The 23,311-nt window shown below is 35.1% G+C and overlaps 3 protein-coding genes across 5 annotated transcripts; all 3 read right to left on the reverse strand.

The window, feature by feature from the left end:
- Window positions 1–892: 892 nt before the first annotated feature.
- LOC106759498 (protease Do-like 9) lies at window positions 893–18,844 on the reverse strand. Of its 3 annotated transcripts, XR_002667532.1 has the most exons (10): window positions 18,184–18,844; window positions 17,217–17,416; window positions 16,935–17,115; window positions 11,741–11,932; window positions 8,886–9,118; window positions 2,425–2,526; window positions 2,278–2,328; window positions 2,097–2,201; window positions 1,734–1,890; window positions 893–1,495 (listed from the first exon to the last, which is right to left on the reverse strand). XR_002667532.1 is itself a non-coding variant. In XM_014642688.2 (9 exons), the coding sequence occupies exons 1-9, from the start codon at window positions 18,722–18,724 to the stop codon at window positions 1,397–1,399; spliced, it is 1,704 nt and encodes a 567-aa protein (XP_014498174.1). In that variant the 5' UTR covers window positions 18,725–18,843; the 3' UTR covers window positions 893–1,396. The 3 variants fall into 3 exon arrangements, 2 of the variants coding, with proteins under 2 accessions (XP_014498174.1, XP_022635489.1); XM_014642688.2 differs by lacking the exon at window positions 1,734–1,890 and having other exon boundaries at window positions 18,184–18,843; XM_022779768.1 differs by lacking the exons at window positions 893–1,495; window positions 1,734–1,890; window positions 2,097–2,201; window positions 2,278–2,328; window positions 2,425–2,526 and adding an exon at window positions 7,880–8,047.
- LOC111241479 (proline-rich receptor-like protein kinase PERK2) lies at window positions 4,370–7,767 on the reverse strand. The gene is made up of 2 exons (XM_022779769.1): window positions 7,014–7,767; window positions 4,370–5,088 (listed from the first exon to the last, which is right to left on the reverse strand). The coding sequence occupies exon 2, from the start codon at window positions 5,055–5,057 to the stop codon at window positions 4,635–4,637; it is 423 nt and encodes a 140-aa protein (XP_022635490.1). The 5' UTR covers window positions 5,058–5,088; window positions 7,014–7,767; the 3' UTR covers window positions 4,370–4,634.
- Window positions 13,851–15,286, reverse strand: LOC111241480. Its single transcript, XM_022779770.1, has 2 exons — window positions 14,902–15,286; window positions 13,851–14,826 (listed from the first exon to the last, which is right to left on the reverse strand). The coding sequence occupies exons 1-2, from the start codon at window positions 15,091–15,093 to the stop codon at window positions 14,701–14,703; spliced, it is 318 nt and encodes a 105-aa protein (XP_022635491.1). The 5' UTR covers window positions 15,094–15,286; the 3' UTR covers window positions 13,851–14,700.
- Window positions 18,845–23,311: the final 4,467 nt, after the last annotated feature.

The following is a 23,311-nucleotide window of genomic DNA, read 5'->3' on the forward strand; positions in this document are numbered from 1 at the left end:
TCATATTACAAGTTTAGGTTGTATAATGAAGTTTGAAGGGTTATATGTTTGGTACTGTAATTTTGATTAATTGAGTTGATGGATGTGGTTTATGGCGAAATTGTTATGTTTACAATGTGTTTGAAGCTTTGGAATAACAGTTGGTATGGTTGATATTATATGAAATTACAAATTTCATTTTTTGAAATTATATAGACTCGTTGAATAACAGGTATGCTCAAGGTACAAGTTTGCATAATTCATTTTCCAAAGAGTTTTGCCCATTGGACGAGAATTTAAAGGAATCACCCTAGTACTTATTTCGTTGGATGAACCAAATTCTCAGTTGGACGAAAATAAAATCTAATTCCAAAAAGTTTAGGCTGTTGAGCGATTGGATTCTCACTAGGCAAATTTTGACATTAATTTTCTTAAAGCTTTAGTGGTGTTATAATAGGACGTGGACTATGTTTGTTGGACAATTTATTGCGAAAATTGTTCTAGTGTTAAGATCGCTGAACAAAAAAGATTGAACTATACTAGTTTGCAGTAAAGATGCATTCTTTTCTCAGTATATGTGGAGGTGAATGAAGAATCAGATAATGGCTGTGTGAGAGGGTGAGATTGGATTGTTGTATTGTCCCTAAAAAGTATGGCGGGTGAGTAATGTGAAGGATGAAGTGTTGTTCATGTGCGGAGAGGAGCTTCGTAGGTTCGATTAAAGGATGGGAATAATAGCTAGAAATCATGAATAATGTGAGAATGAAGATGTAAAGATGGTGATGGTTGGTGAAAGTAAAGGGACTGATTAAAACATTTCAAGCAAGTTTGCATTTCAAAAAAAAAGTATGCTACATATACATCACTTGTCAAATAAGCATGTGAATCACTCAATCCTTAACAATTTTAACACTGTCAACAAAATAGAAAACATTTTATTGAATTTTAGAACACAATTGACAAAAAGTAAAACGGAGTCGTAAACTTCATGAAAGTAGCTATATCCTCAACGTGAAATTTCACATGTCTCTCCCGTCCTAAGAAAAATTAGACCATAAGAAAGTCAATTTTTTGATAAATGATCCGTTAATGAAATAATACTTCCTATTCCTCCACCAATCATTCTTTTGCACAGCATAAATTTTGCACCAACAAGGAATAAAAAATGGAATGATCAATTTAAGTACAGTACAGAACACCTCAACTTGAAATGAGATAAATTTAACGAAGCGTATATTGTATTTTGCCAGATCTTTCTCCCATCTTCTGCTGCTGTAACTTTCAGCGTGAGAAGAAGCCTTTATCTCATTGATCGGTGCAGAATATATAGTACGGCAATCTGGTAGTGAATGTGTAACACCACTTACAAGAATAAGCAGAGGCAATTAGGAGTAACTTTAGCATGCAGCAAAATTTTTTATGACTTCAGGTCCTCTGACATTGCAGAAGGTATACAATGTGTGGTGAGGATATCTAAGGTTGCAGCCTTTGCAGTACTGGTCTTTAACACTACTATCTGGCAGAAAAAAGGTACTCAGAATTTCAAATCAGTCATATCATAGCAAAAAATTTATAGCAGACTATACTCATTTGATAGATTTAATTTGAATAAGCAGAAGAGAATGTAATATAATAGATATGTCCAATTCTTTGAAATTAAAAAAAAAAAGTATCGGAATCGTTCTTATATGCAATGTAAGAAAGAAAACAACAATACGCAAGATTAATAAGGTAATCTTCATATAAATTGGTACCTTTTTATTCATAATAGTTTTTTAACTTGATAGGGTTAATATGTATGGTAACCATATGTTGGATAGCCGTATTAATCGTAGTCGTAATCGTAGTCACTCCCATGCCTAGGTTGTGGCCCCAATTGCAACCTCAAGGGCGGCGTTTATTTCACACCAACTAGATATGTGATTAAAATAAAGTTAATAAAACTAGGACAATCCTAACTTCACAAGTTGATTTTGAAGGGTTAAGAGTTAGACCCTTAGCCTAAATTGACCATAAATAAAACTCAAATTTATTTCGAACAAAATAAGTTGGGAGCATATATCTATTTAACATGAGGGTCACAATGAACCGACTGGAATATGTCAATGAGGAAAAACCTGTTGGTATTCCAGATCAAACTTTAGATATTCATCATCACAGCTCTCTACCATCGTGGCCAAGTTCTGCAGATTCTTCACAGGTTTACCATTGAAAGCAAGAACCTACACACGCAAAGAACAAAACTTAATGGACACTACAATAATATAAAAAGGTAATATCTGCATGATATTCTCTAACCTGAGTGTTTACAATCTCTTCATATCCAATATTGATGTCAGACACAAGAACCTAGTAATATAGCACATTTCAAGTATGAGCACCTCTAAATCTGGAGATGGAATGGTAATAAACAAACTAAAAGGTTATCGAGGGAAATCTAGAAACCTGAGAAACAACTACAAGCTGTTCATCAACAGACTGCGCCATAGAATGTAGATGCTTGTCCAGAAGCTTCACCGGTGCATCAAATTCATAATCTTTACCATACTGGATATAAGTAAAACAAATCAGAAACTAAAATACAAGATAGTCAAAACATATACAAATTCCTACAACAAACAAACATCTGTTTCACATTCTTACACAATTTGTACAGCCAAAAACGCAATGCATCTATAACTATGGTAGTCGAATCGCAAATCGTATCGCATATCGGAAAGCTTATTTTTCGTACGTGAATTATTTCTTATCATGAACGGTAAGATTAATAAAAAATTTAAAAACTTAACTCAAGACATTCAAATATGTACAGATGTAACTAATAATAACAACCACATTAAAAAGTGGTTACACAATGGATAAATTAAGTTAATATTATAATGGTTGGATTGGGTTAGGTTCTAGTTGTTGAGCGAGTGGGCCTTTTGGCAATACTTTTTGAGCAAGACTGAAAGTTGTTCAATCATTTCCATTTTAATTACTTTGTGTTCTGATATAATTACAATAAGGTTAGGAGTTAATGATGGAATTATCTATGTATGTGATCTAAGTGATGATGGTGTGCCCTCATCCAAGGTGGATTAGGTCTAAGTTTCTTTAGTGTATGCATTGATATAAGATTCAATATTGGAAGTTATCCTGACACTCTAATAATCATCTAGACTTATGTAGAAAAAAATAGGTTATGTGGTGAGAGTAGTAGGATGATAGGTTCAAGGAGAAGGTTTATACTAGAAGGAATAAAAACTGACAAACAGTTATAAATGTCTGAAGGGTAGTTTTGTTGTCTCAGACTTTTATTCAAGAATCATGTTCTCTCGAATAACCAGAAGTTGTACATGTGTTTCAATTTCTCCATTTGGAGGAAACCTAGTTTATTGCTAGAATAAAAATCTATAGTTCTCAAGGTTGTTTTGCATAGGTATGAATACCTATCATTCATATCCAGAGCCTCTTTCCTAGTGAAGTGAAGGCCCATTGGAGGTTATGGTCAACAAAAAAATGGAAGAACAGTGAGATGGGTTGGAGAAGATTGTCCAAGAACAAGAACACGAGAATAACCCCACTTCTAGTAATAGGAAGAGATGATTCAAGGACTGACGGGGTTGGTTGAACGCCTGATATCCTCTTATAAGCATCAAGAGGACCAAGATTATGTTGCAAAGAATGGCCATAAGGATAGTGGGGGAGATGAAGGAGGATGTTCTTTTCAGATTTATGCCAAATGAGGTGTTAAATATAGTGAAAATTATATATTGGAATTAATCCCTTGTGTTAAATACACACATAGGGTTCTCTATTTATAATAGAAGAAATATGGGCTAAGCCCAAATACAAATGAATATGTAAGAATAAAATAAAATAAAATAAGAACAATGTTTCCCTAATAAACATATAGGNACTATATTTNCNTAATTAACATAAACANAATATAAACTAAATATAATATCTCTAACACTCCCCCTCAAGCTGGAGCATACAGATTGTATGGACCAAACTTGGAATAAATAAACTCAATTTGAAATATATGATCTGTCTTCAAGAGTGTGCGGCAAACAGATGCGCAATCACATGTCGACGAACAACTAACAGCAATTTATGGACAGTAGTGGACAACTGCGAAACTTCAAATAGCACCGTGAAACTTCAAGTGGGATGACTTTGACAAAGGAGAACAATGACAAACTTCAGGGACTAGATTGCCATCAAGTAAGGATGGGACTTGCATCAAAACTATAGGGACTGCCATCACTGACTGATGGGGCCTTTAATGGCTAAAAGCGACAAAACTACAGGGACTGCCATCACTGAATGATGGGGCCTGTATACAGGGACTACCATCACTGACTGATGGGGCCTGTATATAGGGACTGCCATCATGATGGGGCCTGTAGTGGCTAGAAGCGACAAAACTGCAAGGACTACCATCATTGACTAGTGGAGTCTGAAAGCCTAAAACCTGGCTGGAAACATACTCCCCCTCACGACGAACGGCGAAAATGACGGCGCGCCGATGACAGATCGTGAAAGTGGAAGATCATAATGAGCTCTTATCAAAGCACCCAAAAAACAAATCTGACAGATTTGACAAAGGGTTGGTGGAATTGTTTCAACCCATAATTTTAGTGTTGAAATTTCTTGGTGTTAACCACTGACTATCCTTGAAGACCTTTCAGAATAGAGAAGAAGATAGCGGAAGCAGTAGAGGTAGGACTAGGTGTTGGTGCATCGGTGGCACAAGTGGAGGAGACAACGGTCGGAGACGACGGCCTGAGACGGTGGCCAGAGACGGTGGCTGGAGATGGTGGTCGGAGACGGTGCCGGAGACGGTGGCCGGAGACGGTGCCGGAGGCGGTGGCCGGAGACGGCGGACGGCAGATGACGGACAACCGGTGACAGTGGCCGAAGACGACGACTGGAGACGGTGCTGGCGGCGGTGGCCGGAGACGGTGCCGACGGTGGCCGGAGACGGTGGCTGGCAGCAGCGGACAGCCGGTGACCGGTGGCAATGGACAGCTGGCAGGTGGCGGCTGAGCGGCAACGAGACAGATGCGAGACAGAAACCAGAGATTGTCCATTGAAATATAAAGGCACAGGTTGAAAAAGAAACTTTTAGGGGGGGGCAACAAAGACAAAGTAGAAAAAGATCAGAAAACCTGCTCTGATACCATGTTATATATAGTGAAAATTATATATTGGAATTAATCCCTTGTATTAAATACACACATAGGGTTCTCTATTTATAATAGAAGAAATATAGGCTAAACCCAAATACAAATGAATATGTAAGAATAAAATAAAATAAAATAAGAATAATGTTTCCCTAATAAACATATAGGGACTATATTTCCCTAATTAACATAAACATAATATAAACTAAATATAATATCTCTAACATGGAGGAAGTTGGACATTTGTGTGTTTACAAGGGACGAAGCTTATGGGTGGCCAAATAGATTGGAGCAGTATTTCCATTTGAAAGAGGTTAGTGAGGAGGAGTAAATGCAGACTGTTATGTTGGCATTGGAGGGGAAAGCTTTGAATTGGTTTCAATGGTGGGAAACCTGCAATCCACATCCCACATGGGAAGCCTTCAAAGACGCGGTGATTAGAAGATTTTAGCCAACAATGCTGCAAAACATATTTAAAATTTTGATTGGCCTATGCCAAACAGGACAAGTCGGGGAATATATTGAGCAATTTGAACAATATGCAGAGTTCATGAAAGGAGTGCAACAAGATTATTTGATTGGCATATTCTTGAATGGTTTGAAGGAAGAAATAAAGGTTGAGGTAAGTTGTATGAGCCCAAGAATCTTACTAAGTTAATGATGAAGGCTCAAATGGTGGAAGAAAAGGTTAGAGTCACCACCAGGGGGAATCTCTCATTGTGCAGCTTCAAAGTAACACCTATAGACAGTTGCCATCTACTTGCAGTTACTCAAAAGAAGGGGGAAATTCAATGGGTTTTACCAACTCCAACAAAGGAAGTAGAGTGCACAATGGCTGTGAGCACCATCCAGAGTTCTCCTGTTGGGACTCAACAAGGAAGGGCACCATTTAGAAAATTGTCCCAAAAAGAATTACAAGATAAGATAAAAAAGGACTTCTGCTTCAAGTGTGATGAGAAGTTCAGGCGTGATTGTACTTGCAAAAATAAACAGCTATATATGTTGCTTATTTCGAAAGAGGATATTCAGGAGTTAGGGGAATTTGCTACCTGCATTCATGAAGAATTTCCAGACTTTCACCGAAAGGATAAGGTACATCTTCATGGAGGGGGTGTTTATAGGTTTGATACAGTTTACAAAATAAGGAAAAAAGAAGGTAGTTAGTACAATTGAAAACACCTCCCACCCATTGAAAACAGTTGGGAAGTTGCTACTACCATCAATAAGAGGTTTCCTACTTTTCACCTTGAGGACAAGGTGAAACTTCATGGAGGGGGTATTGATAGGTTCCAAGGGAAGGTTTATACTAGAAGGAATAAAAACTAACAAACAGTTATAAGTGTATGAGGAGTAGTTTTGTTGTCTCAAACTTTTATAAAGAAACTTTTATAAAGTCTGCATGGGCAATTGTTTAGCAATTTTTATCTTTGTTTTGGAAGTTTTGTAAATCTAGAGAAGTGGAGAGACTATTTGTCTCTTAAAACAAGTTGTATGTGCTTCAGTTTCTCCATTTGGAGGAAACCTAGTGTATTGCGGGAATAAAGATCTACAGTTCTCAAGGTTGTTTCGCATAGGTCTGAATTACCTATCGCAGGAGGTCCTAGTCTAAGGATTTTACCTTAGCTTAAGACGATAAGGGATTAACCCTGTATATGGTAGGATGAAACCCATGGGCAATGACTATGTAAAGCAGTAGAGGTCACCACAAGTGCAAAACTTGCTAGAATATGATATCAACACATGTATATGGATAATTGAGTCTTGTTTAGTCTTTATTTGTGATATGTTTGCCTTTATCAATGATATGTATGTGATGTTAACTTTAGTTCTATTATATGAAAACTCTATTGCAAATTAAGTTACCCTTTTGTTGTGTTGTTTTGTCTTGTGTTCGTTTTTCTTCTTTTGCTATATCACCAGATGAGGAAGTAGGAGTTGATCCAACCCAGGGTGAGGAAGATGTGATTGTTTAGCTTTAGGTTTAAAGCCTTTGTAAATAGATCCTTTTGAAATACTTGTGTTCTTTTTGTCATGTTGTAGTTTCCTTCAATTCTTGATATGTATGTGAGCAAAGTTATGGCACCTAGGCCACCGCCACCTCCACCTCCAACCTCTGATATGCCAAAACTAGACAGAGCTATAGAGTCCATGGGAGCGACTCTACAATCGGCACTTCGTTTGATCAATGACCAACCAGAATTGATCTGTTACCCAATCAGTAGGCTGAACAACCCTTGGAAAAATAGTTTACCAACATAAACATAGCTTAGCAAAGGTAATCCCTGAGTCAACTAAATAACGAGGTTAAGGTACATTTGGACCTTGATTAGGTCAACTGTAAGTAAAATCCCATTTCAAATAGTATAAATAAAGGATCCAGGTGAGCTCAAGTTTGACATTTTAGCCAACTATGAACCACGAAAAAGACATTTCATACCTTAATAAACATACTATGACCCCTTTGACTTCGACAAATCACCACCATCCCAACTAATGCTCACCAGAGTATTCTCTCCCTATTATGTCAGCCACAACAAACCACTTTTTCGATGAAGGAAACCAGTTCAAAGAAAACTCCCAAGGGCAAAATTAGAATTCCAAAAAATCAAGGGACGCATAGAAATTGATGGGGTTCTGGAAGCAATTCCCAAATTTAATTCATCAAAATTCAAAATCCAAAAAGCAATAAGGAGGGAAGAATAAAGTACAAATATAGAGAACATTAAGCCGATCTAGCAGGATGACCAAGGAGTGAATGAGACGACAAGGAAGTGTTGCATATCAAGCATGATAGAAGGCCAAGAAGAATGGGAACACGGGAGACATGCTAGGAATTTGCAGGGAAGAAGTGCCTAGGGGCTTTGTTAGGCTTTGTTATAAATGTGGACTCCATAGACCTTCATCAAACAAACTAGCGAGATTAATAGTAGATTTATATAATGACAGGGAAGGGACTAGGAAGAATAGATAAGTCTAAATTAACCCAAAAGGAAGGACAAAGGAATTCACCTGTTAAGCAGCTGAGTGTTTGGACTAAATACAAATGAAGACTAAAAAAACATGAAACTAAAAAGCATGAAACTAATAAAAAGAATCAAGGGAATTGCAATGCTTATCTTGATAGATAAAATAAGTTAGCCAAAGCTTTTTGATGATAACTAGGTGATATTACCTCAAATTAAGTATTTCACAAGACCAGACACATCAAGATAGAATGCCACCAAGGAACATTGCCACTCAATTTGTAATTCTAGTTATCAGTTGATCGATATCTTCACCAAACCATTGTGGGGCCCTAGGATTGACTAAGTATATTATAGCTTTAGGAGAAGTGTTAGCTATACTATAGATATATTTTGTATATGACCTCGGCACTGCTTAGACACAAGGGGATTATATTACATGAATGCGTACCATTTCTGTCAACATATACAACTAATTCATCAGCTATGAACTTCATAAAGTGAAAAAGCCCAAGAAATGTCATAAGCTCAAAACAAACAATTTCATGAGTTAACAAAAATATTCTGCTTATGGCAGTGACGTAAGAAAACAAGTGAATTCAATTTACACAATAGCAAACCATTGTTTGCTTACAGCTCCCATAAAACAGAAGAAAATTAGCCAGAAAGATAAGACACGGGGCAGACAAAACAGAAGGGTATGGGAATCAGAAATTTGTACAAACAGTATATACAAAAGCAGAAACAGCATGTACTAAAGATAACTACTCACCTCAGAACGAAGATAGGGGACAGAAACAGCAGTAAAAACAAATCCAGCAATGATGTAATACGAAGGAGGCCTGCCTTTGATGTGTGCTGGAACAAGTCGCTTATGAGTTGAAAGTTTTATGTTAAATTCAAGTATCTGTGAATTCCGAAGAACCTTTACTTGAGCTCTATCCCCAGTGTACTTCTGAGAGACAAGGTAACTGAAACCAATGCGCTCCCCGTGCCTGAATGGAACTACAAATTTATCCCAGAATTAGATTTTAGCACTGAAGAAGTATACAAACTACTAGTTCTAAAAATGGATATAGTTGATTGAGTTAAAAACAAGGTTCAAGAGAAGTTTAGTACAACAACAACAATGGTTTCCATTGGTGCAATGAATTAAAGTTTATGGAAAATATATCAATTTAAATATTTTTCAACATCATTTCTTAGCATAAGGTATAATTAGCAACACCTTTAATATCTTATTTTGCATTGCAAACAAGGTTTTCAAATGTTTTAAAACAACCATTACACTTAACACAATTGATGTATGAGTAATGCCAGAAATCATATTTTATTATTCTTGTTAGGATATTTATCCTAATTATCATGATTACCGTCGGCCACCTTCCATCGTCACCAGCCGCCGTCTGCCACCAGCTACGGTCACAGTTCCATTCGTCTATAAACCCTTAAGGTTTTCTTGTTTCTCACTGGTACGATTCGTCTTCTTCAGAGATGGCATCCGGTAGTACTCTTTCCTTCTCCGGAAGTCCATCAATTACCTCTGAGAAACTAAATGGAAAAAACTATCTATCATGGTTTGCTGCCATCGAAATGTGGTTCCTTGGCCAAGGGCTTTATGACCACCTTGAGCGAGATGGAAGCCATGTGCCTAGTGATAAAGCTCATCAGTGGAAACAAACAGATTTCCAGTTGTGTGTCTTGTTATGGCAATCAGTGGAACCCAAACTTCTTATATCTCTGAGGGCTTTCAAAACTTGTCACTCCTTTTGGAAGAAAGCTCAAAGCATTTATGCCAACAATATTCAACGTCTTTATGACACTTCGAACAAGCTTGCATCTCTTGGCAGACCATGATAGGTGTCCTTCATGGCTGAAGCCCAATCTGCCGCCAAAGAACTCAGGATGTTTTTAGAAGCAGACCCATTAGAGGATATCAAAAAGAAACTAGACAAATTTTACATGGTGTTGATCCTTTGTGCCCTACATCCCGATTTTGATCATCTCAAAGATCAACTTCTCTCAGACCCAAGGAGATATAGAAAGCTTGTTGGAAAACTCATCTATCTTACCATAACAAGACCTGATCTTTCTTATCTGGTAGGAGTTGTGAGTCAATTTATGCAAAATCCACATGTTGATCATTGGAATGTAGTGATTCGCATTCTCAGATATGTAAAAGGGAACCCAGGACAGGGATTGTTGTATGAGGACAAGGGAAGCACTCGAGTTGAGGGATATTGTGATGCATATTGGGCTGGTTGTCCAATTGACAAAAGATCTACCGCAGGATATTGTGTTTTACTTGGAGGGAACCTTGTATCTTGGAAAAGTAAGAAACAAAGTATTGTTGCTCGATCTAGTGCTGAAACTGAGTTTCGATCTATGGCTCTAACTACATGTGAACTTGTGTGGATTAGACAACTCCTTCCAGAGTTGAAGTTTTCTGAAAATGTGTAGATGAAGTTGTATTGTGACAATCAAGCCACCCTTCACATTGCCTCCAATCCAGTGTTTCATGAAAGAACAAAACACATAGAGATTGATTGTCATTTTATTAGAGAGAAGTTATTGTCAAATGATCTTGTTATTGAGTTTGTCAACTCTAGTGAACAACTCAGACATTCTGACCAAATCTCTAAAGGGGCCTAGAATTCAATTTATATGTTCCAAGCTTGGTGCATATGATCTATACGTTCCAGCTTGAGAGAGAGTGATGAAATATAATGTCTTTATTATTATTAATATTTATGTTAGGGTTTGTTAGGGGCTTCCCGCTCTTTTACTTTTCAGAACTACTGTCTCCTATAAATACAGTAGTAAAAAATATAAGACTTTTCATCTTCTCTCAACTTCAAGTATCACAACTACCATCATTATTGCAACAAACACCACAACTTCCAGGAATGTTATCACCATCATCAATCACCAACACAATAATTTATTATTCAGAACATAATCATGGTGCACACCAAACGTTGGATAGGAGTAAAACTTATTTTGTTTTTAACTCATCATGTTTTTATCCTATCGTTGTAGTCCATCTTATCTTATTATATGCTATACTTGTAATTTGTCCTATCTTATCATATTATGCCCAACAACAACAAAAATCCTAACTCGTAACATACTTAGAAAGTACCACCTTAAACCAATTAATTAAATACTGCATAATTTGATTAAAACATCAAAAAAATTATCACAGCCCACACTATTTCTTGAAAGTGCAATAGTATTTGAAAAACTTGAAATCTTAGTCAGCTATTTATTTACAACCACGTGTTACAATTATAGCAATAAAGACCTTTTTATGATTACAAAAATAGAGATCACATCCTTATGATTACAAATAGAGTAAATACCCAAATTGGTCTCTGAAAGATGAGTGTTGTCTGATAGGTTCTTGATTAAAATTTTCATGTAAATGGGTTGGTGAAAAATTCATTTGCTTGCATATAAGTCCATTATGCATATTTGATACATAAATAAATCAATATAAATAAGTTACATGTGTTAAACGCACAGTTTCAACTCAAAGATTGTATTTTTTTCTTATAGTTCAACAATATGCATAAATCATCTTAATGTGATCACTATTTGTTTCAGAATAAAAACAAGCCAGATTACCTGTTCCATCATTGGCAATATTGATCCCATCAAAACTGAGAATTATATCAGATGGCTTCAAAACATGGGATTCTGGAGCTGTTGGTTCAATTCTTCTAATACGCACACCTTTTTTGTCCGGTCCCATACCCATTGACATTCTCAAATCAGGATTTTCCATCTTCTGCCACTCAACTCCAAGGATTGGAAATCCTGAAAGCCAAGAAGTTAAAGACAACTTTATTTAAAATTGTATTATAACGGACAAACTAAAGTACACAAAAATGTAAGGGCCATCAGATAAGGAAACCACAATGAACGATAAACAATATTGTTTATAGAATTCTCCAGTTAATCTTTCTATATCACTTAACCTATTTATTTATTGTGTATCTCTTTTAGATATGCTAACTTTAGGAACTTTTTTATTTCTCAGTCTTTATTCCATAACTAGATCCAATAACACATTTCCAAAAGCTTCAACATAAAAAGTAACTTTTAAGCTTGTTAAACCCTAGGAAAGATTTAAATAATAAGATGAAACCATGTGTTTTTGAGACAGGACAAGTGCTTTATTTACATTGAGAAAAAGGAATCAATACAATGAATAGATGATACATTTAATGATAAGATTAATGTAACAGTGAGACTGAGAATTAGAGAGACGATGTATTATTCAATAAACAGGAACAAAAGAGATTTTAGTAAACCCTTTCCCTACAAAACCAGACTAGCCTCTAGTTTGTCCCTTCCCGAAAACATTCCTAAAATCCCCCTCTCTCCAGGATTGCCTCCTCCCTCCCTTTCAGATACGTGTGCAATTCTGTTACAACAGAATCATGGTGCGTGCGTGTGGACCCCAAGCAATGGGTTTCCACTTTCTCCTCTCATAAGCCTTTTGGACCTTCCTAAATTGCCCTTCCCTTTCTTTTACTGTATCATCTAATAACAGAAATATGATACGAAGCAATGTTACTAGTGGATTGGCGTGTTGCACACCATTTCACAGTTTTCAAATGTTGTCGAAGATAGTTTAGTTGGAGTTAAGATAAATAAAAGAGACTATATTTAAGAGTAATTGAGAGAGCTTGAAAACTCTCCTCATATGTTCTCATATTTATATTGATAGGATCCTGATACAATGAGTATAGGTAAGATCAAATATAATCATACATACTTAGATACAAAGATAGGATCCTAATAAGTATATAGCATTTTCCCAATACAACTACTTCCTAACTATATTTAATGCCTATTCTAACAATTGTAAGGTAGGAGAAATAGGTGTGACTCAAGAATACAGGTCTAGGCAATATTATACGAACAAGGGGGTTTCCCATAAAGCTTTCAACACTTATTAATCATATGTATAATGCAATGGCAATGTTTGCATTTTGGACCACTTTTAGAATTACCTATGTTAAAGTGTCTGTTACGTGTCTAATCTCTCAACACTCACAATAAACTAAAAGAATAATGAAAGAATGGAATTTCTTTTACTGATGGTGATAGAATTCTCTTAATAACAAAACTAAACAATAATTGAAAGCATAACCTCCTTAAATTACTTGGAAGCATAACTTCTCTCACAGGACGATAGCCACCTATTAAAAAAACTCAATAATCAAAACATAACCCTAACAATAGACTCTAGTTTTATTCATACTAATTATTTCCCGTCCATCTTGTGCTAAATCTTTCCTTATAATATATCTCTATTTCATACAAATCTTCCTGTATATTTCCCTAGAATATATCTTTATTTAATATAAATATTCCCTGTATATTTTCCTAGAATATATCTTTATTTAATATAAATATTCCAAGTATATTTCCCTAGAATGTATCTTTATTTAATATAAATATTCCTCGTATATTTCCCTAGAGTATTCCTCTATATATACTAAATATTTCCCCCTACCATTCGGCTCCCCTGCTTTCTATCCTATCACCCGGTATCGTATCATTGCACCCCACTATAGACCAACCTTGTCCTCAAGGTTGGTGTTAAATATAGTGAAAATTATATATTGAAATTAATCCCTTGTGTTAAATACACACATAGGGTTCTCTATTTATAATAGAAGAAATATGGGCTAAGCCCAAATACAAATGAATATGTAAGAATAAAATAAAATAAAATAAGAACAATGTTTCCCTAATAAACATATAGGGACTATATTTCCCTAATTAACATAAACACAATATAAACTAAATATAATATCTCTAACAGTTGGAAATTTTAAACTTGATCTACTGGCTCCTCTTCATCATCGTGTTATCATATGAAGGGAATCCTTTGGCAACTACCCTCCAAGTCAGGTCTGGAGGCTTGGGTGGTGGCAATTCCTCCTTCACTAACCTCCATTCTTCCTGGGTTCTATTAGCTTCCAGCATTCTGGTCACCTCTTTTCCAGAATCGTAAGCCCTGAGAAAACGGTCTTCGATGTCTTTCAATGCTTCATGCCGCTCTCTCCCTTCTGCCGCTATATCAAAAATTGCATGCCCCATTTTTTGTTTGTTGGCCCACCTCAAAGAATCCATTGTTCTCTCCAGGGCATTGATTCTTCCATCTACCCTTCCTTCCAAAGCCTTCATTCTTCCTTCCAGTACTAGCCAGTTCGGTTCCAACAGTTTTCTCACATTCGGTTACGGTTGTGCTCTACTGTTCGGTTCGGGAAGTCCTCTCTCTTTAGGTTCTGACCGTTCTCTCACGTTCGGATCCAACAGTCTGCTACCATTCGATTCCTATAGCCCTCTCCTGTTCGCATCCGGTAGTCCTAGCTCGTTCGGTTCCGACAGTTCTCTCACGTTCGGTTCCGACCATCCTTTCACGTTCAGTTCTGTCAGTCTTCTACCGTTTGGTTCCAGAAGTCCTTTCCCGTTCGGAGTTTGGACGTAGTCTTCCATGGTCCCCGACTGCTTACTGGTCGCCATCCCTTCAACGATTGTGCCCCTGTTCCGTTCTCCAAATCGCCACACTATTCCCCCTTTAGATCTTCCCACAAACGATTCTTGGCTTTCTCCTTCCAAACTCTGAACCAGTATCCAGCACTTCCCTCCATACGGATGTAGGCTAGGCGCACCTCCTCTTCCTCTGACACTCCCTGTATTTCAAAGAATTTCTCAGCTCTGTTGATCCAATTCAATGGATCAATTCCTTCAAAAACTAGTAACTCTACCCTTTGTCTCCAATTGGGTTGCTCCTCATCTAGTTGACGGGCTCGTCCTCCCATCATTCTCATCAGTTCTTGCAAATCTTTGCGGATCGCCGCCATCTCCATCTCCAATCCCCCCATGGACAATTCCATGTTCTCCTGTTTCCGCCCAATGTGCTCTAGTTTCCCTTCGACTGCTTTCATCCTTCCCTCCATGATGTCTTCCACTCCTCTCTGTCAATCCAGTTGGCCTCTCACTCCTCTCTATCGATCCGACAGGTCGGACCAAATGTTACGTGTCTGAACTCTCAACACTCACAATAAACCAAAAGAATAATGAAAGAAAGGAATTTCTTTTATTGATGGTGATAGAATTCTCTGAATAACAAAAGTAAACTATAATTGGGAGCATAACCTCCTTCAATTACTTGGAAGCATAACCTCCCTCACAAGACAGTAGCCAAGCATAACCTCCCTCACAAGACAGTAGCCGCCTGTCAACAAAACTCAATAATCAAAACATAACCCTAACAATAGACTCTAGCTTTATTTATACTAATTATGTCCCACCCATCTTGTGCTAAATCTTTTCCTAGAATATATTTTTATTTAATATAAATATTTCCCGTATATTTCCTTAGAATATATCTTTATTTAATACAAATCTTCCCGTATATTTCCCTAGAATATATCTTTATTTAATATAAATATTTCCCATATATTTCTCTAGAATATATCCTTATTTAATATAAATATTCCCCGTATATTTCCCTAGAATATATCTTTATTTAATATAAATATGCCCATTATATTTCCCTAGAATATTGCTCTAGATATACTAAATATTTCCCCCTACCATTCGGCTCCCCTACCTTCTATCCTATCACCCAGTATCATATCAGCTTTCTAAAATTATTACTCAATGATGGGAAGGTAGGGTTTTCCCCAACAAATGATGCATGTGTTTGTGTTTACTTTTTGAAGAAAAGAGTAAAAATGATACGAAATACATAGAAAGGTTTACTAATGATCTCAAAATCTAATAAAGGGTTATGCATGTGGAAAGCCATACAAGCCTAAGGTCATAAAAAACATATTGTGGTTATCAAAATCCTTCTTGACATTTGCAGATGGTGGGAGGAGCACACTAAAATCATGTAAGGTTGCATGAAGCCACCCAAGATAAGCAAATATAGGACCCTTAAAATGTCGTACTGTTAAGAGATCTTGGTACACACCACACAAACATTGCATCACTGGTATAAAGGGTGCAGGCCTCACTCCAAACTGATACACACATCTCATGGGGATGAAAAATAGGTTTGAGATGTGAATAGTGTACTTAATAACACTATGTAGTTGATTATCAATCTTTATCCATTGTTCTCTGTTTTTAGTAGGAACAAATTCACCTGTGGTAGTGAGAAGGGATTTATAGCCCAACCACTTAACCATTACCAAATTTCAAAAGTCCAATTGGAATAGTTAGATTCGTTCATATTCTTAATATACTAAAAATATGGCTACAAAAGGTGGGAGAATTTGTTTTGGGGGTTGATGAAGTGTAGGAGGACCATTTTTTCCTAAAAGCGGCAAAAAAATAACCTAAAGAGATGGAAAAGTAGATTGGAGCATCAGATGATGATTGTGGCTCACGTCAATGATTGGATAGATTGTGTGGCGCAATCCCAACACAGTTTCACCAAAACGGTGAAGCAAATCTGGCAGAAAGGTTTACAAGAAAAATTCCTTTGGCACAATTTTGAAATAGGCTCTAGATACAATGTTAAACTCTAGGAAAGAGAGAAACATGAGCTAAAACCATGTGTTTCAACGACAGCACATGTGCTTTATTTATATTGAGGATGGAATCAGTACAATACATAGGAGAATTGATATCCTCTAATAACAAAGATACAATATAGGAATAAACAAAAATGTTCCTAATAATAAATATATATAATCTATATATTCTTAATTATATAGGATCAGTTCCTTATTTCTATACTTATAACAGCATAAAAAACATACAAAATTACCAAACTGCTTTTAGATACCTGTATACGCCCCATTCTTTTCATAGTCTTGGATAAAATGTAGGATAACTGGGGTGGGTATCACATATCCTATATTCTCCACATCTTCATGTTTAAGAGACTGGAATGCAATCCCAACACATTTTCCTTTATCATTGAGAGCAGGTCCACCAGAATTCCCGGAATTTATCGCAGCATCTATCTGCAAAGAAATTTGAAAAGACACTTCAACTTAACATATAAAAATGGACAAGTCGAACAAAGATGGAAAAGTAAAAAGGGATGTCTTAGAACTTATGTTACCTGCAGTCCTAGAAGTTCTGTTGAACCATGAACATAAGAGAGTATTTCCATACGTGAAACAACACCACTTGTCACAGAGATTGTGTCACCTCCAATTGGATATCCAACAACAGTTACAGCATCTTGCAAGGCAGGCATATCACCAAATTCCACAGGTGAAACTCCCTCCCAAAATTCATCATCACTCACCGTCAACATTGCTGAACCATCATTAGAAGGATAACAGACATCACAAAAATTAATTAATCAAGCGTATGTGTAAAGTAAACTAACATCTGCAAATCTCAAAAAAAAAGGCCAAAAAAAACAGGAATGTAGTGGAATTAAGAATATAAAAGAAACCACGCAAATCTTGACAGGCTGCATCATAATAAAAGAAAACTGACACCTAAGAATGCTTAAAACGAATAAAAATGGCACTCTAACATAAAAGCTCTACCTTATTCCACTATGTTCCAAACCATGGACACCTCAAACATTTTTCCTTCCCTTAACATAACTCTAAAATTCAAATAAGGAATAATCATCAACATCATTTCCATGCAAGGTTTTAAATGTTCAGTTACAACATTAAGGGTTTTGGAATCCCCAGAGTCTTCAAAGCTGCAAACCCACAATTGCAGTTGCATCAACCGCATTGCATTTTTTTGCAATTTCCTGCAATATCAAGAGTCACAGGGAAACCCTTACTGCAATTTAAAACCTTGTTTACATGCAAATCCATATCTCCTTTCCTTCAATAATCCATTAATTTCCCACGCTAGGCATGCAAGTCATATTATCCCCACCTATCCCTCTCTTTAAATAGGAAAGCATGTTAGTTGTGATCTTCACATATAACAAACATAGAACAAAACAAGGCACCAACTAAAAAATAAAGAATAACAGTTGCGCACTATTCATAATTTCCATCCCTAACATGACAGCAAAATATTAAGAAGGATGAGATAAAGTTAAATTGAAATACCGATATCGCATTCGGTCCCGATGGCGAGGACGGTCGCCAGGTATTTGGTATCAGAACCGCGTTTTTTGAGCTTGACCTGTGTGTGATGCTCAACGGAATGCGCGTTTGTGAGAACCCTCCGTCCCCCCACGATGAACCCACTGCTGCTCGAGCTATACTGCCTCTTCCTCTGCCACGGCAACGAGAAATTAGGCTCTGTATGGACGCAGAAGACCTTCACTACCGCGTCCATCGATGGCACCACCTTCACCGTGCCCTCCCACTTCGGTATCAGCGGCGTCTCCGCCACTGCCGCACAATCCCCGTTCGAATCAGCCAGCCGAGAACTGCGGCGCTCCGGCGATGCTACCTTGATCTTTTTGGAGCGGCCGCGGCGGCACCCTTGAGAATCCGGGTCGTTGGGTTCAACGGCTTCGGCAGTGGCGGTGGTGGCTGGAAGCGAAACGGCGTCGTTTATGGAGGCGGTGCTGTAATCTTGGGACGCGGTTTCTTCTTCAGTTGCGAGCTTGGGCTTTCGGCCACGTTTTCTCGTTTTGCCCATGTATTTCCTTGAGTAAGGGACTGACGAAGATGGAGAAAGAGGGTTATTTGGAAAACGAGTCTAGGGGATTAAGTACCGCGAGAGAGAATTGAGTGGAATTCTTTTCCTTGCTAAACGGAGAAGGCGACGCCCATGAGTTGGTAATACGTCCGGGCTCAGTAGTTTGAATTGGGTCCAGTCTTTTACTTTTTGTAACCCCATTAATTTTTCTAATATTTTTCCATGCACCTCCAACCTTTTAAAGGGGGTCTTTCAGCACCTTTATATTTTTTTAAATTCCAAGTATACCCCTGATAGAAATTAATAGAAAGGAATGATATAAGAATTTTTTTCGTTTTAATTATAGTTTTGGATTATGGAATTTATAATATTCCATATTATACTTAGAGTTTAAAAATATTAATTTTAATTGTATTATACAATTTATATTGTAAATTTATATTTTAGATTTAATAATTTTAGCAGAAAAGATTTAATTGTTGCATTTTCCATAAAATTGGGACCTAATTGAGAAAACCAAAAAAAACGGAAAAAAATTGAGATTCTCTGCGAAAATAGGAACTTCCTGAATTATTAAACCTTAAATTTATTATGATTAATCTAAGTTCTTGATTTTATTGAGAATGTAATTTAGTTACAAGTGAGAGCATCACATTAGTTAATTTAAAAATATAAAACAATAATTAATTGAACAATAATAAATATTTTGAAAAAGTACCTATTTTCTTTATCTTTCTTTATATCTTTTAAATCTTTTTATAAATTTCTTTCTATTGTTATTTTGTTCTTTAATTTTTTATTTTCTTTTACTACTTTTATTATTCTATTTCGCTAATAGTTTTTATAATAACTAATTTGTTAGAAATCAAGTCCATGTTCATTGGAGACTTAGAGTTGAATTTACTTCTATTTTGTTGACTACTATCTTAACAATACCAAAGTTCTCAAGGTTCTCAAACTTGCAAGTTAACTCGTTAACTTAGACGAGTTTGCTTTTTCAGTTCTGGCTTCCGAGTTAATTCGGAAGCAAACTCAGTTATCATGTAAACTCGGTGAAATCAATCTTAAACTCGGTAGGAACAGTTAAAATCGTGATTTTACGAGTTTGAAATAGGAAGAAACGAAGAAAAAGAAAGTAGTTTTAGGTTTAGGACACTGTCACGTTTCGCTGTCGTCAGTGATTGCACCTCTTTAGCTTGCCTTCGTATTCGTCGTTCACCTAATTTGTGCTCGTCGTTCGTCGTTCACCTGATTCGTGGTCGTACTCCGTTCATCTGGTTTGTGCTCGCCGTCGTACTCACCACTACCATTCCTCATCTTGTCGGTGTCACTCATGGTCTCATCGCTTGTGTGGAGTGAGACTTTTCTATTGTAATCCCTTCTACTGTGCATTTCAATAATATATATGTTTCAATATTTAATGTATATGCTTTTTCTTTTAACACTGAAATATTTAATATTAAAGTAAAATTGTGTGCTCTGTCATTTATTATTCTTCTGATCATTGGAAATACTTTTACTATACTAAATATTTGGGTCAATATTACCTTCAACTACTTGTTTTTGTTAACTATACTGTAAACTATATTAAATTAAAATTATGACAAAAGAATAATAATACTAAAGAAAAATATTTAAATATATATAATATGATAAACTAATAATTATAATAATATTATGAAAAGATAAAAACATTATTTATAAATTATAAATATTAAATTATTCTATTATTTATAAATATTTTAAAATAATTAAACATGAAAGTAAACTTTTAGAAGTTTACGATTCGAGTTTACGATTTGAATTTTTGAAATTCTTACAAAATTATGTAAATTTTCGAGTTTGACAATTTTATAAATTGTTATAGTTTAATAATATTAGTTTGATTGTGTCAACGATAAGATTATCTATAATCTACAAAAAATTTAACTAAATTGATATGTTTATTTTTGTCATTAGATACATATCCAGAATTTAATAGAAAAATGTATATGAATAGTGGTTAAAACACTATTGACACGGGCAAAGATAGATATGGATTAACTACCCTTGGTACGCATCTTAAGGTCTCCATCATGCCATCTATGTATTGCACTGTGAATTATAATTAATTATCAGTATGCATCAAAACAGACGATGCATCTAGATATATGCCATAACTATAAGTGATGTCAGGAACCATTTTTAAAAAGTATTAAGGTTATGAAGACCAAAACCGAATATTTCTTGTTGAAGAATTAAAACCAATTTAGTCATATATTTAGAATCTATAATATTTTTAATCCAAGGATAAGAAAACAGGCGAGAAAATAATTTCTATTTATTGTATTTGAGTATAAATAATTTTGTGCATGTAGAAGCAATGAAACAAGGGTTTTTTAGTTCAACGTCTGTTCAAAATTTAATACTTCTAATCTGCAGACTAGATAAACATTTTTTTTTAATGTAACCATTTTCTTATACAATTTGTGTGGTATTTATGTTGCCATGGTAGAATTCCAATTTATACTCAAAATAAAAACCAAAATGCACAATGAAGGGAGAATGAAAACAAAAATGAGAGAGACATTTTCGGAAGCCAAATTCATTGCCAACTTTAACCAAAAAAAAAATATTTTAAATGACCCTATAGCCTTTTGACATGTAGCGTTGTCAAAATGTTCTCAAATTTGTGTTGTTAAAACATTACAATCCATANATAATACATATTATAGACCATAAAGAAAATTCTTTTTTTATCACATACTTGAAAATAGAACATCAAACATTTATTTGAAAAATAAGAAAACAACGTTGACAATATAAACAATTTTCGTTATCATTTATACGCAAAAATTACATTTGATTGTCTATGCAAAAACTATGAACAAGACACTTTAATCTCCTAAAGTTAACATANTAATCTATACAACTTGATTACAANTGTTCTTGTACCANCAAATGAAATTGACAATTTTAACTACATGTATTAGAAGNNTGCATGTAGAAGNAATGAAATAAGGGTTTTTTAGTTCAACGTCTGATCAAAATCTAATATTTCTGATCTGCAAACGNGACAAACATTTTTTTCATGTAACCATTTNCTTATGCAATTTGTGTGGTATTTATGTTGGCATGGTAGAANTCCAATTTCCTCTTTGTTCTTANATTCATCCTGTAAAAGCATGCATAAGTTTTCAAATTAACATGCAAAAGAGAAATGTATGCTCTTTGTAAAATATCTTACCGAAATCAAAAATTTCATTAACTAAATTAAAAGATTAATGGATATTACCCATAAAACGAGTCATTTGATGTTATTAAATTTTATACCAGACATATTACGCAAAGATCACTTTCTTGTTCTTCAGAAGTTACCCCATCCAAGTCATTAGGTAGTAAGCAGGTTTTGAACTTCACAACTCTTGTAATAGTTTCTTCTGATAAACCTCTGTTTACATTGTCAATTTGTTCGAAATATTCAAGAAGTTCCTATTGTCCAATTTCAAAGAATTAATAAATTAAANTTTTTTATAATCACTAAACTTTTCATATGTTAGACATTATAAACATTCCTAAATCAAAATATAAACAAAATATACTTGCCTCATATGACATGTTATCAATGTCCTCATATGACATGTTATCAATGTCCACACTATCATGGTCATCCAATAAAGTAACATCTTTCACAAGAAAAGATAACGTGTAAAGAAAAGCTAGAATTTTGTCTATATGAAATTTAAGAAAAGAAAAGAGAGTGGAATATTACAGTTTCGAGAAAGGCCACAGGAGAAAAAAGATCCATTCGATGTCCAGAAGCTGGAAGTTGTATGGGTGTTGAAAACAATTCCACCATTTCATCATACATGTTTGATAATGTCATTCACTCCTATTCCACAAAAAAAAAAAGTGTGAATAAAATCAATTCCATGAAAACAATAATTAAAATTTTAAAACTAGATAGAAGATGTGACAAGAAAATATCACAATTAGAATGTCGGTAAGCCATTAAAATTTTAAGTTATTAATCCAAAAATTACGAGCAAAAACCATTAAATTTGTAAGCCAACAAAATATTCTACAAATGAAAAACCCAAAATAAAAAAGAATTAAAACATAACAAAACTTTGGAGTCAAGATCATCATCACTAATAAACTAATAACACTGAAAACATGGAAAACACACACTTACCTCGTTATCAAGTCACANTTTTCCAAATTTNCGAATTGAACAAATAACAGATTTCNCAGGANATAANAAATGCTTATTGGTGTGTATTTCTAACTCTAACATTGATTATATATAGATATAATAATTTAAGATAAAAGAAAATCTTTATTGTTAAAGATAAATTCAAATTTTAAAATCCTTATTCTCAATATCTACTATATTGGATATTGGTGTCATTACTTATTATGATTTATCTTAAAAAATTAAATAAAAGAGATATATGAAGATTATTTTATTCATAAGATAAAATATAACCTTCTATCCATATTACAATGAAAAGATTACCCCTTTGATATCTTTATAAATTGGAAAATTATTCAATTAAGTTACTTTGAATCAAAGTCTAACTAACCATGAAAATATATATATATATA

The sequence above is a fragment of the Vigna radiata genome, chromosome 4 (genome assembly GCF_000741045.1).
Source record: "Vigna radiata var. radiata cultivar VC1973A chromosome 4, Vradiata_ver6, whole genome shotgun sequence".
NCBI lineage: Eukaryota > Viridiplantae > Streptophyta > Magnoliopsida > Fabales > Fabaceae > Vigna > Vigna radiata.